We start from the raw sequence: 16,588 nt of genomic DNA, 5'->3' as shown, positions 1-16,588 counted from the left end.
TGACCTTTTCCAGTCCTATGGCCACAGCTGAGTTTTCTGAATTTGCTGGCATACTGAGTGGAACACTTTCACAGCATCATCTTTTAGGATTTGAAATAGCTCAGCTGGGATTCCATCACTTCCACTAGCTTTGTTCATAGTGATGCTTAGGGCCCACTTGACTTTGCATTCCAGGATGTCTGGCTCTAGATGAGTGATAATACCATCATGGTTATCTGGGTCATGAAGATCTTTTTTGTATAGTTCTTCTGTGTATTCTTGCCACCTCTTCTTAATATTTTCTGCTTCTGTTAGGTCCATACCATTTCTGTCCTTTATTGTTCCCATCTTTGCATGAAATGTTCCCTTGGTATCTCTAATTTTCTTGAAGAGATCTCTAGTTTTTCCCATTCTATTGTTTTCCTCTATTTCTTTGCATTGATCACTTTAAAAGGTTTTCTTATCTCTCCTTGCTATTCTTTGGAACTCTGCATTCAAATGGGTATGTCTTTCCTTTTCTCCTTTGCCTTTTGCTTCTCTTCTTTTCTCAGCTATTTATAAGGCCTCCTCAGACAACCATTTTGCCTTGTTGCATTTCTTTTTCTTGAGGATGGTCTTGATCACTGCCTCCTGTACAATGTCACAAACCTCCATCCATAGTTCATCAGGCACTCTGTCTATCAGATCTAATCCCTTGCATCTATTTCTCACTTCCATTGTATAATCACAAGGGATATAATATAGGTCATACCTGAATGGTCTAGTGGTTTTCCCTACTTTCTTCAATTTAAGTCTGAATTTGGCAATAAGGAGTTCATAATCTGAGTCACAGTCAGCTCCCTGTCTTGTTTTTCCTGACTCTATAGAGCTTCTCCATCTTTGGCTGCAAAGAATATGATCAATCTGATTTCAGTGTTGACCATCTAGTGATGTCCATGTGTAGAGTCTTCTCTTGTGTTGTTGGAGGAGGGTGTTTGCTATGACCAGTGCATTTTCTTGGCAAAACTTTATTAGCCTTTGCCCTGCTTCATTCTGTACTCCAAGGCCAAATTTGCCTGTTACGCCAGGTATCTCTTGACTTCCTACTTTTGCATTCTAGTCCCCTATAATGAAAAGGACATCTTTTCTGGGTGTTAGTTCTAGAAGGTCTTGTAGGTCTTCATAAAACTGTTCAACCTCAGCTTCTTCAGCATTACAGGTTGGGGCATAGACTGGGATTACTGTGATATTGAATGGTTTGCCTTGGAAACAGAGATCATTCTGTCTAGATCCCACATGCTGCAACTAAAAATTCTACATGTGCAATTAATGATCCCATCTGCCACAACTAAGACCTGGCACAACCAAATAAACAAACATCTTTTTTAAATGATTAAAAATTAACAGCTGAGATTAATATATGTGTGTGTGTGTATATATATATATATATATATATATCTTTCTAACAAACTCCCTATTAGCTTTAGTAACTAATCTCCTCCAGAGAAATTAAGAGTTATTCCTGTGGTAGGTTCAATAAATATAAGTCTGCCCATTGACTACTTGTTATTCAGTCGCTGAGTCACAGCCTACTCTTTGCAACCTCATGGACAGTAGCATGCCATGCTCCTCTGTCCTCCACTATCTCCTGGAGTTTGCTCAGATTCATGTCTATTGAGTCATTGTCCCATCCTCTGCTGCCCCCTTCTTCTTTTGCCTTCAGTCTTTCCCACCTTCAGGGTCTTTTCCAATGAGTTGGCTCTGTGTATCACGTGGCCAAATGTTGGAACTTCAGCTTCAGCAACAGACCTTCCAGTGAATATTCAGGGTTGATTCCATTGTGATTGACTGGTTTGATCTCTTTGCAGTCCAGAGTTCCTTCAAGAGGCTTCTCCAGCACCACAATTCAAAAGCATCAATTCTTTGGCACTCAACCTTCTTTATGGTCCAACTTTAACATCTGTGCATGACTACTGGAAAAACCATAGCTTTGACTATACAGACTTTTGTCGGCAAAGTGATGTCTCTGTTTTTTAATACACTATCTAGGTTTGTCATAGGTTTCCTTCCAAGGAGAAAGCATCTTTTAATTCCATGTTGCAGTCACCGTCCACAGTGATTTTGAAGTCCAGTCCAAAATCCAAATAAATAAAATCTTCCAATCCAAAATAAAATCTGTCACTGCTTCCATTTTCTCCCATCTATCTGCCATGAAGTGGGACCAGATACCATTATCTTAGTTTTTTGAATGTTGAGTTTCAAGCCAGATTTTTTCACTCTCCTCTTTCACCTTCATCAAAAGGCTCTTTAGTTCCTCTTCACTTTCTGCCATTAAGAGTGGTATCATTTTCATGTCTGAGGTTGTTGATATTTTTCCCGGCAATCCTGACTCCAGCTTGTGATTCATCCAACCCAGTGTTTCACATGATGTACTCTGCATATAAGTTAAATAAACAGGGTGACAATATACAGCCTTGTCGTACTCCTTTCCCAATTTTGAACCAGTCACTTGTTCCATGTCTAGTTCTGACTATTACTTCTTGTCCCACATACAAGTTTCTCAGGAGACAGGTAAGGTGGTCTAGTACTTTCATCTCTTTTAAGAATTACCCATAATTTGTTGTGATCTAAACAAAGGCTTTAGTGTAGTCAATGAAGCACAAGTAGATGTTGGATCCTTAAAGGATTGTCTTTTTTTTTTTTTCCAATTTCTACAAAAATACCTGCTGGGATTTTGACTGGGATTGTGTTAAAGTCTATACATCAATTCGAGGAGAATAGATATTTTAGAAATACTGAATCTTCCAATCCACAAGCATGGTATAAGCACTACATTTATTTAGATCTTTAAATTTTTTCTGTAGTATTTTGTAGCAGTCTTATACATCATTCATTAAATTTACTCCAGTGTGTTTTGGGTTTTGATGCAATTATAAATGGTATTTTTAAAAATATCTTTTAGTTGGTTGTTACTAGTAGTACAGAGGTACAATTTGTCTTTCTATATTGATCTTGTGTTTTGAGACCTTGCTAAATTAAATTCAACTTATTCTAGTAGGTTTTCTTCATTCCTTCCTTCATTCTTTTTTTTGTCTATTCCTTAGGATTTCCTATATAAGCAATTATAACATCTGTAGATAAAGATAGTTTTACTTCTTCCTTTCCAGTGTTTCTGTGATGTGTGACAGGGCTGCACAGAAGTGGTGAGAGTGGACATTTTTGCCTTTTTTTCTATACCAGAGAGAAAACATTCAGCCTTTTCCCATTAAGTATGATGTTAATTGTAGGTTTTATGTAGATAACTTTTATTAGATTGAAGAAGGTTCCTTCTGTTTCTGTTTGTTGATGTCCTTACCATGAGCAGGTGTTAAATTTTGTTAAGTACTTTTCTTGTATCTTCTGAGATGATTTATGATTTTTCCTCCTTATTTCTGTTAGTATGAATTATATTAATTGATGTTTTAATGATAAATCAACCCATGTTCCTAGGGTTAAAATCCACTTGATCCTTTTTATGTATTGTATTGAATTTGATTTGTTAATATTTTATTAAGATATTGGCATCTTACATTAATGAGGGATTTTAGTCCATTTCTTTTTTGTGTGTTATCTTTGCCTGCCTTTGATATCAGTGTTACAGTGCTTCATAAATGAGTTGGAAAGTTTTCCCTCCTCTTTCCTGAAAGAATTTGTGCAAGATTAATTTTACTTTCTCCTTAAAGACTTGTTAGAAATCACCAGTGAGGGCAACAAGGCCTAAAATTTCCTTTGTGGAAAGCTTTTAAGATGCAAATTCAATATCCTTAAATTTATTTAATACATATGGAGCTAACTAGATTTGTTATTTCTCCTGTGTCAGTTTTGGTAATTTGCCTCTTTCAAGGAATTTATCTATTCCACCAAAGTTGTTGATTTTTATTGGCATAACATTGCTTACAATTTTCCCTTGTTATCATTTAAGAAGTGATGTCCCACTTATCATTTCTTGTATTGGTAATTCATGGGGGATTTTTTTAGTAAGTCTACCTAGAGTTTTATCAGCTTTCTTAATTTTTTTTTGAAGAACCAACTTTTGGTTTTATTTCTGTTGTTTGTTTCTTATTTTATTGATTTATGCTCTTCTTTTGGGCTTAATTTGCTCTTTGTGATATTGTGATATAGTAACAAATACAAATTTTAGGCCTTTGTCTCCTTTTCCTGACACAGAGCTCCCAAAACATTTATAATTTCCTGGCTGAGGAGTGAGAGGAGCGTCTTTTGTTACTCATAATAAACCCTTTTCATCCATACCTGAGTTCATGCTAATGAGGTATTTATGTCTTATATCTTTACTAATCTTCAGTCTGCTAGTTTATTAATTGCTGAGGGAGGATTATTAAAATCTTTAACTGTAATGATAGATTTGTCTGTTTCTCCTTTCAGTTCTAGTAGTAGTTGGTTTCTGCATGTTAAGCTTTGTCACTAGATGCATGTGTATTTAGGGCTATTATATTTCTGATGAAATTGACCTTATTCTGTTGTCCATTGTGTGAAAACAGTTGTTTTATTTATTTTTTCCAGTTTTATCATTGTTTAAGGTAATACCAATACTTATTAGTCAATGATGCCTGGAACTAGAAATTAAAAGAATTCTGAAAGTGGAGATCTAGTCAAAGTTGTGAATAAGGAATAAGCTTTAGAGTCATTACCAAAATTTCTAGCTCTATCTTATATAAAATGTCCCTAATTCATTGTGTGCTCTTTTAGTTTAAGACTATCCCTAAGGATGTGGATATGTGGATAGGAATTTGTAATGGCTTGCCTGTTCTTTTTGTTGTTCTTATTCAGTTATTGTAACGTTCATTTATTCTGTGAATTCTTAGCCAATAATATGAAAGTTTGAAGTATGAGGTTTGCCAATAGAACTTCAGCAGTGGACATAGTTAGGTAGGATGGATAGTCTATTGGTGGATCAGTTCAGTTCAGTTCAGTTCAGTCGCTCAGTAGTGTCCGACTCTTTGCGACCCCATGAATTGCAGCACGCCAGGCCTCTCTGTCCATCACCAACTCCCGGAGTCTACCCAAACCATAATACTTGTCAAAAGATGTTAGTCAGACAAGTGTGTTTGAGTTGTATTTCTGGCCTGTTTTCATTTTCCATGTATGAATCTAACTTGTAAATATTTGTTACAAAGCAATTGGTTGAGGTAATGGGTTGCTTCCATCAAAACTGAAAATGTCCCATGGTGGCTAGAACATGACGACGTTAGAATGGAGCTCAGAGAAGATACAGTACTGATTTCTGTGTTTAATTTATTTCTATTCCATGCCTGCATCCCTCTCATCAACTCTGCCCAAGGAGTTGGACAATAGATAATCACTATGAACTTATTTAATCTCATTGGTTTCTCTTAATTAATAACTTAATGAGTCCTGTAAGCAAAGGGAAAGTGAGGGATATAATAGTTATGTAATTCAAGTAATCAACAAGCATTTGGTCTCTGTTCTTAGATCTCTTTTCTCTCTACACTCCCTAGGTGAGCTCATCTAGGTGTATGGCCTTAAATATCACTTATATATTGATGACTCTTAATTCTCTCTCTCTAGACTGGACTTGAGTTCTTAACTCCAGATTCAAATTTCCAACTGTCCACTCAGTAGTTCTACTAAAGCATGTAATAGATATCTTATGTCCCAAATGAAGGGCCTGATCTCCTCCCCACTCTCGGGTTCCTCTTACCTGCTCCACCATGTTTCTTCATTTCGGTTAAGGGCAACTCTGTTTCTTCCAGTTGCTCAGGAGAAAAATCTTGGAGTAATCCTTGACTTCTCTCTTCCTCTCTATATCTCTAACCTATGCTTTCAGCTCTACCTTTAAAGTATTTCCAAGAAGTGACTGCTTTCCTCCCTCTACTGTTACTTACAACATTTCTTGCCTGGATTTGGTAGTAGTCTTCTGGTACCTGATCTTCCCGTTTTAACACTGTTCCACCCTCAGTTTCTTATCAACTCAGAGTAAAAGCTGCAGACATTACAACAACCTCCAAGACCCTACACAGCCTGCCTCTACCTCCTCTTTGATGCTATTCCTCTTCCTATTACTCATTCTGTTCCAGGCCCACTGGCTTCCTTGCTGTTCCTGGCTGTGCTTCTGCCTAAGAACCTTTGTTCTTGCTGTTTCCTCTGATGAGAAATATCTCTCCTCAGGTAACTGCAAGAGTCCCTCCTTTAACTCCTTCCTGTTGTTCAGAACAACCGCCTTACTGACTTTTACTCATATACGAAGCTTTCTCTATCAGATTACTTAAGATGACAACTTTCCCCATTCTCATTCCTGTTTCCTGCTTGACTTCTTCATATATCATTCCCTATCTGACAAACTTTATTTATTAATGGTCTCTCTCCAATAAACTATGAACTACATGAGAACAGGGAAATTAGTGTTTTGTTTGTTGCTATATTCCCCAGCATAGAATAGTGCCTAGCATATATTGACACTCAATAACGTTTTCTTGTGAATTAATGAATTTATTAAACACCTACATAGTAATCACTTGAAAAAAACCAAAGAATAAACTATGAGATAATTTTATTGATGTGGTAGAATGTGCTCTCTATATCATGTTAATATTCATTGTCAAGTAGCTGAGTGAGTAGCAGTCATTCAGCATGGAGGTTAAAGGTGAAGGAGATGAGGTAACCTTACAGCTTGTTAGCATTTTAATGGAGGAATTGAGACTTAGGTACTTTTAGAGATAAAACTTGAAGGATGCTTTTTAGGAATGGAATTCAGAGGAATCTCGGATAAGTAAGAAAAATTGTTTCTCAAAATTTAGAAAGAGACGAGGAAATTCAGATAAGACAGGTGAAAGCGTAAAAAGAAATAATGCTCTACAGTATATGGGTTAGAATTACAGCATATGAGTTACAGTATATGGGTCAGAATTTCAGATTTTCCACCTAAAGAGACCACATTTCTATTTCTTTGGTGACTATGTCTCAGGAGACCTAAATTAATATACTTTGTGCTTGCCATAGAGTGAGAAATTGTGTGAGTACTGTCTCAGTGTTATGCAGGTCTCTCAAGTAACTCTTGGCTTAGAACAAGCAAAGTGATTTATTTGCTTAATTGGATGATATTGAAAGTATAAACAAAATGTATAACGTAAAGAGATAAGTAAAACAAAATTTGCTCCAGATTGACTTTATTTTTAAATATTTATTTATTTATTTGGCTGCATCAGCTCTTCCTTGAGGCCCACAGGCTCTCTAGTTGTGACACACAGATTTAGTTGCTCTACGGCATATGGGACCTTAGTTCCTCAACCAGGGATCAAACCTGTGTCCCCTGCATTGGAGGGTGGATTCCCATCCACCAGGGAAATCCCTCACATTGATTTTCAGACTAACTTTGAGTTAAGATTCTTGCTCTTTACAATTGGTGTTTTATTTAATAGATAGCAGTATAGAGACTACAGGTATCCAATGGCTATTATGTAGTCTCTGTGCCTGGCTTGCCAAAGAATAAAGATGATTCCAAAGTTCTCTTTCAAGTCAGTTAGTCCTAACCTCCTCCAGAGGGAACTCAATAGCCGTCATTTTCAGGACCAGGAGCTCTTATCTACCCTGGTCTAACAGAACAAGTCATTCAGCTCCATGTTGGACTGAACCTAGTGTATGAAGATGGGGTCCTAATGAGGCAGTGCTTTTTGCTCTTAAATCAATGGTTTTTGCTCCCTAGGATGAGAAATGAAAGAAACAATGCATGCTAGGATTTGAGTTTCCTCAGATGAATGACTCCAAAGTCATAAGACCTTTCAGATCAAGCCTGATTGTTTATATACATTTCAGGCAGCTTCTCTTGGACGTCTCTGAGTAATTTCTTTGTAGTTACTAATATTACATTTATCAGTATTATTAAACTGTTTAAAGCATCTGATGCCTCATGAAAAACCTTTGTTGTTGTTCAGTCACTAAGTCGTACCCGACTCTTTTCGACCCCATGGACTGCAGCACACCAGACTTCCCTGTCCTTCACCATCTCCTAGAGCTTGCTCAAACTCATGTCCATTGAGTTAGTGATGCCATCCAACCATCTCATCCTCTGTCGTTCCCTTCTCCTCCTGCCCTCAATCTTTCCCAGCATCAATCTTAAAAAAAATCTGCCACCAGTAGTCTTCCTTGATTTGTTGTTCGATAGATTTGAATTTGGAAAATGGATTCCTTTAATTACTGTCCTTCAAACAATATCTAGTGGTATCAGAATATTTATTGAAACTATATCTATGAACTCCTGGGGCTTTTCTCTCTTTAAAAATATTTGTTGAAAGGATTAATCTCTAAAATATACAGTCTGCTCATGCACCTCAATATCAGAAAAACAAACAACCCAATCAAAAAATGGACAGAAGACCTAAACAGACATTTCTCCAAAGAAGAAATACAAATGGTCAAAAAACACATGAAAAGATGCCCAGCATCGCTCATTGTTAGAAAAATAATCAAATTAAAATTACAATAATCAAATTGAAACTCACTGTGGTCAGAATCGCCATTATCAAAAAACCTACAAACAATGAATGCTGGAGAGGATGTGGAGAAAAGGGAACCCTCCTGCACTGTTGCTAGGAATGTAAATTGATACAGTCACTGTGGAGAACAGTATGGAGATTATTCAAAAAACTAGGAATAAAACTACCATATGACCCAGAAATCTCATTATTTGGCATATACCTGAGAAAACCATAATTCAAAAGACACATGTACCCCAGTGTTTATTGCAGCAATATTTACGATAGCCAGGATATGAAAGCAACCTAGATGTCCATCAACAGATGAGTGGATAAAGAAGTTGTGGTACGTATATAAGTGGAATATTACTCAGCCATAAAAAGAAATGAATTTTTAGTCAGTTGTAGTGAGGTGGATCGGAGAAGGCAATGGCACCCCACTCCAGTACTCTTGCCTGGAAAATCCCATGGACAGAGGAGCCTGGTAGGCTACAGTCCATGGGGTCGCTCAGAGTCGGACACGACTGAGTGACTTCACTTTCACTTTTCCCTTTCATGCACTGGAGAAGGAAATGGCAACCCACTCCAGTATTCTTGCCTGGAGAATCCCAGGGACGGCGGAGCCTGGTGGGCTGCCATCTATGGGGTCGCACAGAGTCGGACACAACTGAAGCGACTTAGCAGCACCAGCAGCAGCAGTGAGGTGGATGAACTTCGAGCCTATATAGAGTGAAGTAAGTCAGAAAGAGAAAAACAAAGATTGTATATTAATGCATATATGTGAAATCTAGGAAAATTGTAATAGTAAACCTATTTGCAGGGCCAGAATAGAGACACAGATGTAGAGAATGGACTGGTGGGCATAGCAGGGGAATGAGAGGGTGGGATGAATTGAGAGAGCGGCAGTGAAATATATACATTACCATGTGTCAAATAGATAGCTAGTAGGAAGTTGCTGTATAACACAGGAAGCTCAAGCTGGTGCTCTGTGATGACCTAGAGGGGTGAGATTGGGAGAGGGGAGAGGTGGCAGGTGGGAGGAAGGCACAAGAGAGAGGGATATGTGTATACTTGTAGCTGATTCACATTGCGATACAGAAGAAACCAATACAACACTGTAAAGCAATTATGCTCCAATTAAACATTTAAAAACATATTTGTTGAATGAATATTCAATTTTTATTAAGAGCATTATAGTATAATAGAGTCCAGATTATCATCCAATTGCCCAAAATAGAATCAGGACTTTTACACACTTCTTTCCTGCAGAGTATGTGTGTGGTATTTTGTTGCCTCAGTTTTCCTCAGTTGGAAAATGGAGACAAGAAAAGCTTATCTCTTAGAGATATTGTGAGGACTTACTAAGATAAGGTTTAATACACATAAGGCATATTGAGTTTATACTGTACTGATGAAATTCAGTTGTCTTCTTCAAAGATGCAGAATTACGGTTTTGTTTGTTGCTGTACCCTCGGTTTGCTGGATCTCAGTTCCCCAACCAGGGACTGAATCCAGGCAGGCTACAGTCAATGGGGTCACAGAGAGTCAGATACAACTTAGTGACTGAGCACACACACATAGCAGTGAAAGCACCAAGTCCTAACCACTAGACTGTCAGGGAATTTTCTAGAATGATGGTCTTTCATCGTAGTTCTTTTGACCAAGTTGTCTGAGTTTATCCTGACTTCATTTACTTTGGTAATAAATTGGTCTATAAGTGCCCCTTACTCTTATTGTGTACCATCTGTGAGATTTATGGGGGGATTTGTACCTTGGTCTCCATTTGTTTAGATATGAAATTGGCGTGGATGATAAATACATCCCTGCTTTTCATGTATAAAATGTTACATTAAATACAAGAATAAACATGGCATTTCGAGTTTTAAAAGAGAATTGTGTAACAGATCTCCTTTTGAAGTTAGGAAGAAAGTCAGTCTCTGCTGACTCAGTAGCACTTTTTAGAGTTGTGCCATGTCAGGGGAGATACTAGTATCATTGTTTAGTCTCTAAGTCATGTCTGACTCTTCTGAGACCCAGTGGACTGTAGCCTGCCAGGCTCCTCTGTCCATGGGATTCCCAGGCAAGAATACTGGAATGAGTTGTTATTTCCTTCTCTAGGGGATCTTTCTGACCCAGGAATCTGCATTGGCAGGCAGATTCTTTACCACTGAGCCACCTGGGGTATTGTAGTTCTGTTCTATTCTGGGAAAATCAAGTCAAGACTTGGAGTTTCTAGTGTTTCTCCTTTGAGCCTACATTGGATTTTCTCAGAGTCTTTGTGCATTATGGGGGTAGGTAAGTTGATGTTACAAATGTGGCTGTGGTAGGATACTGAGTAGATGACTTATGGGTTAATATAAGGAGATGAAGGTTTTATGAAGCCTGAAACTTTTAGATTTGAAGGCCCTTCTGGGGAAAAAACAATACAAATTTGCAATTATGAAATTGTTAGGGCTGTTCTCATGGCCTTAGAAGACACCTATACAAGGGAGAGGACTTTACTGTCTTCTTGGCAAATATGCCTCTGCTGATAGGGTTGCCATTACCTGGTTCTCTGTGGCCACCAAAAGTCACTGAGAAGTGGGAAAGGCAGAGGCAGTGGCAGCTGAATTGGCAGTCAACCAGGTCAGGTTTTGAAATCTAATGAGTAGATACTCATGTGATGATTAAGAATCCTGGTTCCAGCCCTTTGGCCAAGTGGAGTTGTTATAAGTGGAAGGGTTTACAACTGGTTGCTGCTCTGTGGCACTCATCTCCTTTCATTTGGAAGAAGGAACACAGGATACCATTCCAGTGATAGGAAGCACCCTGATATATTTAAAACCTTGAATAATAGAATTCCATTTTTATTGCTTATACCATATATGTAAACAAATTTATATGTTTCACATCTTGCTTTATAATGCTAGTTACCTCTTGATTTGTATCTTTGTACCCTAACACCCTACCTCCAGTACCTACATATAATTATGTACCTTGATATGTATGGAACAGATAATTTAAATTCAAAATGACCTTGGTAGTTTGGAGAGTTGCTGAAGAATTAGTGGATGATGTCAAAACTGATCAGTAAAAATCTGAGACATGGATGTCACAGACCAAGCTTGTCAGAAGAAGTTTTGGGATGGTAGTTAGTGATGTCGTGTTGCAGTTCTTCCTTAAAATTTCAGAACACTCACAGTTCCATGTGCTTTTAGGAGCGTTTAGCTGAAGTTTTTCTCAGGTTTCAGTTTGAGCACATGAATGCCTGAAATAAAAACTAGTTTTCCCAGCTTTCCTTACAGTTAGCACTATCAGAGAAATAGTGATAGTAGCAATTTGTATTAAACTCTGACAAGTCAAAGATTTTGCTTTATTGCCGTCAATTTCGAAGATAATAGAAGAAAACATGAAACTACTGTCTTGGATTCTGGGCAACAGGCAGCCCAGGACTGTGATCTCTGAGAGAAGAAAAATTATTGAAACAATCATTGTGATCACACAGGCTTTCTACAGTTTCTGGATCACTGAACAGGGAGGTGGTGATTCAGCGAGAGACTGGCACATTTGGTGAGTTTATAAGCTTAGGGAGGTCAAGGTGGCTAGAGTTGGTAAGCAGAATACTAGAGAAGGAAAAACTGTATAGAGAAGGAACTTAGAAATTTGCATGGATTCCTCTCCAATATTTGGCTGAGTAGTAATCAGAGAATGTGTGGCAACCATGAAAATGTACCTCATAGGGCTACAACTGTGGGGAGTGTAAATTAACTTATACCAAAAGAATTACAAGAATTAGCTAGCTTACTGGGAAGATTCAGGAAAATATCCTTGGTATTAGATTTGGGGTATTTGATCAAGAGGACTGGAGTATATGCCTAGATAAGCAAGAGTTCACTGACTTGGGGAAAACCTGTCAGGATATGAGATTTAACACTCTAGCAAGGACCTTATGGGATGTAGGGAGCACACTGCTGTATTTGCTCTTAAAAGCCTGGGAATAACTATGGCCAACACCCAGGGAAGTAGAAGTGCTGAACTGCCCTTACAGTGAGAAAGGAAGAGAGAAATAGGATAGAGAATAGAATAAATGTATTATGTAAGACCAGGAGACAACCAGAGAATAATGTTCCATGGGAGGGCCCAAGGGACACAAGTTCATAGGAATACTCTGATGAAAGGAAGAGCAAGTCTTATATACTGAAAACTACAGTGAAGAGACTGATGCTGAGCCCCTGATATGGCATCATTCCTTGAGGAGACTAACTGGCTAATTGGTGGCAAGTCAAATATATCAGGCTCTTTCATCCTTCCCAAACTCCCTTAGAGATACAGTGCAGTGTAAATGTTTTCTACTCAATCTTACTTGCATCCCTCTCTCCTTCATAAGTGTCAGCACTGCCTTGCAGTCTTATGACTCCCTTAGCTACCCCGGCTGTCTTCCCATTTTTCCTTATGGGTATTTACTTCTATAAATCTCTTTCATGTCACATCCTCTTTTTGGCATCTGCCTCTTGGAGTAACCAGACTGACAAGGTATGCATAGAGGAAATTTACAAAGCCAGCCAAAGAGTATCTGCCAGGGAGCTATAAGCTGAATACTTCTTAGATATCACAGAGAGTTAGGAGAGACTCAAGTTTCTGATAGCCAAGTGTGGCAGTGGGGGGGAAGTAGATAATGAACCTGAGACATATTATTGTAACAGTAGGTTCCTTTAATAGAGATGCTGAAAGGACACAGATACCAACTAGAAGGAGCTCCTAATGGTCAAATCTGAGACAATAGGAACAACACAACAGCTGAATGCAGAGTTCCAGAGAAAGCCTTCTTAAATGAACAATGCAAAGAAATAGAGGAAAACAATGGAATGGGGAAGACTAGAGATCTCTCCAAGAAAATTGGAGATACCAAGGGAACATTTCACGCAAAGATTGGCACAGAAAAGGACAGAAACAGCAAGGACCTAACAGAAGCAGAAGAGATTAAGAAGAGGTGGCAAGAATACACAGAACTATACAAAAAAAAGGTCTCAATGACCCTGATAACCATGATGGTGTGGTCACTTACCTAGGCCAAACATCCTGGAGTATGAAGTCAGGTGGGCCTTAGGAAGCATCACTACGAACAAAGCTAGTGGAGGTGATGGAATTCCAGCTGAGCTATTTAAAATCCTAAAAGATGATGCTATTAAAATGCTTCACTCAGTATACCAGCAAATTTGGAAAATTCAGCAATGGCCACAGGACTAGAAAAGATCAGTTTTCATTCCAATCCCAAAGAAAGGCAATGCCAAAGAATGTTAAACTACTGATAATTGCATTTATCTCACACTCTAGCAAGGTAATCCTCAAAATCCTTCAAGCTATAGGCTTCAACAGTACATGAACCGAGAATTTCCAGATGTTCAAGCTGGATTTAGAGAAGGCAGAGGAACCAGAGATCAAATTGCCAACCTACGCTGGATTATAGAAAAAGAAAGGGAATTCCAAAAATACATCTATTTCTGCTTCATTGACTATGTTAAAAGACTTTGACTGTACAAACTGTGGAAAATTCTTCAAAAGATGGGAATACCAGATCCCCTTAGCTACCTCCTTAGAAACCTGTATGCAGGTCAACAAGCAACAGTTTGAACTGGGCATGGAACAACAGACTGGTTCGAAATTGGGAAAGGAGTATGTCAAGGGTGTATATTGTTGCCCTGCTTATTTAAATTATATGCAGAGTACATCATGAGAAATACTGGACTGGATGAATCACAATCTAGAATAAAGATTGCCGGGAGAAATAGCAACAACCTCAGATATGCAGATGATACCACTCTAATGGCAGAAAGTGAAGAGGAACTAAAGACCCTCCTGATGAGGGTGAAAGAAGAGAGTGAAAAAGCTAGCTTAAAATTCAACATTCAAAAAAACTAAGATCATGGCATCCCATCACTTTGTGGCAAATAGAATGGGAAAAAGTGAGAACAGTGGCAGATCTTATCTTCTTGGGCTCCAAAATCATTGCAGATAGTGACTGCAGCCATGAAATTAAAAGACGCTTGCTCCTTGGAAGAAAAGCTATGACAAATCTAGATAGTGTATTAAAAAGCAGAGACATCACTTTGCCAACAAAGGTCTGTATAGTCAAAGCTATGGTTTTTCCAGTAGTCATGTATGGATGTGAGAGTTGGACCATAAAGAAGGCTGAGTGCTGAAGAATTGATGCGTTTGAACTGTGGTGCTGGAGAAGACTCTTAAGAGTCCCTTGGACAGCAAGGAGATCAAACCAGTCAATCCTAAAGGAAGTCAACCTTGAATATTCATTGGAAGGACTGATGCTGAACCTCCAATACTCTGACCACCTGATGTGAAGAGCTGACTCATTGGAAAAGCCCCTAATGCTAGCAAAGATTGAGGGAAGAGGAGAAGGGGGAGACAGAGGACGAGATGGTTGGATGGCATCACAAACTCAATGGACGTGAATTTGAGCAAACCCCAGGAGATAGTGAAGGACAGAGAAGCCTGGCCTGCTGCAGTCCATGGGGCCACAAAGAATAGGACATGACTTAGGGACTGAACAATAACAATGGATGTATAAATAAAAATGAGTATGACTCTATGAACATATAAATGAATAATTCAAAAAATAAGTAAATGGAGAAGACACAGCTCTTTCTTGCAGTAGAGCTGCATTTAATAAATGTAGAAGGAATGATGGAAAAAGAAAATCATCATTTACCATCACACTAATAATTGATGCTGGCAAAAATCACTGAAGGGTGCTAAAACTAAACAGGATATTGCATAGTGTCTCCCCATAGATAAATTATTTATTACAAAGGGGAAAGTAATTTTACAGAGGAGTAATCTTAGTAAACTGGTTAAAGTGAACATTTTCAGTAACGGCACAAATTGATATAATTTACCACTTGACAGGATGCAATGAGAAGAACAACATTATTTCTCTGATAGTCCTGCCAAAAATGCATGACCTGACTCTAAACATGAGGAAATATCAGGAAAACAAAATCTGAAGCCCTGTAGAAAAACAACCGGCCTGCAATATTCAAAAGGATCAAGGCCATGGAGGTCAAAGAGAGATGGAAGAACTTTTCCATACTGAAAGAGAAGAAGAGAGATGAAAGCTAAATAAAACATGTGATCCTGGAAAAGCAGTTTTGCTATTAAAAACATACTGGAAAAATTTGAATGAGGACTCTGGATTAACATCGTACTATTATATTAATGTTAATTTCCTACTTTTGATTATTGTATTGAGGTTGAGTAAGAAAATAACATTTGGCAAAAATTGTCAATTCCAAGTGTTGGTGAGGGTGTGGAGCAGTAGGGTGTATTATACAATGCTGGTGGGAATGTACATTGGTGCAACCACTTTGAAAAATCTGGCATTATATACTAAAGTTGTAGATGAGCATGTACTAACTCAACTGTTCCTCTCCTTGGTGTTTACCCTAGAGAAAGTCTTGCACATAGACTTCAGGAGTTAAGTAGTATAAGGATGTTTCTAGCAGTGTGGTTTATTGTAGCAAAAGTTGGAAACAAGCCAGAAGTCCTTCAACAATAGACTGGATAAACAATGATATATTTAATACACACACACACACACACACACACACACAGAGTGTCTTTAAGTGAATGAACTACAACTCCAGTGCATCAGCATCAATAAATCTCACCAACATCTTTCATCAAAAAAGCAAGTCACAGTATGATTCTACATGTGTAAGTTAAAAACATGCAAAACTGTATCTTAAAATACACAGTATATGATTAGATTATTTTGAAAGGTGGGACTAACAAACACAGAATTCAGGATAGCAACTCTGTCTGCTGGGAGTATGATCAAAGAGTGTACCTGGAACCCCTATGGGACTCATAATGTTGAGTTTCTTGAGTTACTGTACTTCAACAGTGTCTGTTTTATTACTATTCTTTAAATATGCTAGTTACATTTTTGTATTTTTATAATAAAAATATTTTAACCAAAGAAAGCAACCCAATTCTTACAAACTGAGATAGAAATGTATATTATTCTTGAAAGTCAGTACAGGGAGTGCAGGACTCTTCCAGACATCCCTACAGATGATTGTCCGCTATTTCATTTTTTTATTTTTAATTTATATATTTTTATTGTGAAACATTTTAGAAATATAAAG

The 16,588-nt window shown here is 38.0% G+C and overlaps 1 protein-coding gene and 1 long non-coding RNA gene across 23 annotated transcripts in view; both read left to right on the top strand.

Annotated features, from left to right (window-relative positions):
• CDKL3 (cyclin dependent kinase like 3) overlaps window positions 1-15,621 on the top strand; it is a 53,643-nt gene extending 38,022 nt beyond the window's left edge. For all 22 annotated transcript variants that reach the window (XR_014057258.1, XR_014057252.1, XR_014057248.1 and 19 more), the window contains one exon: window positions 15,348-15,621. Coding sequence is in view for 7 of the 22 variants with exons in the window: in XM_081502888.1 (XP_081359014.1) it covers window positions 15,348-15,357 (10 nt within the window). In the remaining 15 variants the exon portion in view is untranslated. The remainder of the gene's footprint in view (window positions 1-15,347) is intronic.
• On the top strand, window positions 8,541-12,481 carry LOC145510738 (uncharacterized). Its single transcript, XR_014057260.1, has 2 exons — window positions 8,541-8,892; window positions 10,503-12,481. It is a non-coding gene; the product is annotated as an uncharacterized LOC145510738 (long non-coding RNA).
• Window positions 15,622-16,588: the final 967 nt, after the last annotated feature.

The sequence above is a fragment of the Giraffa tippelskirchi genome, chromosome 6, assembly GCF_054371585.1.
Source record: "Giraffa tippelskirchi isolate mGirTip1 chromosome 6, T2T-mGirTip1v1.2.pri, whole genome shotgun sequence".
NCBI lineage: Eukaryota > Metazoa > Chordata > Mammalia > Artiodactyla > Giraffidae > Giraffa > Giraffa tippelskirchi.
Note: the sequence above shows the minus strand (reverse complement) of the source record. Positions and strands in the feature narration are given on the sequence as shown.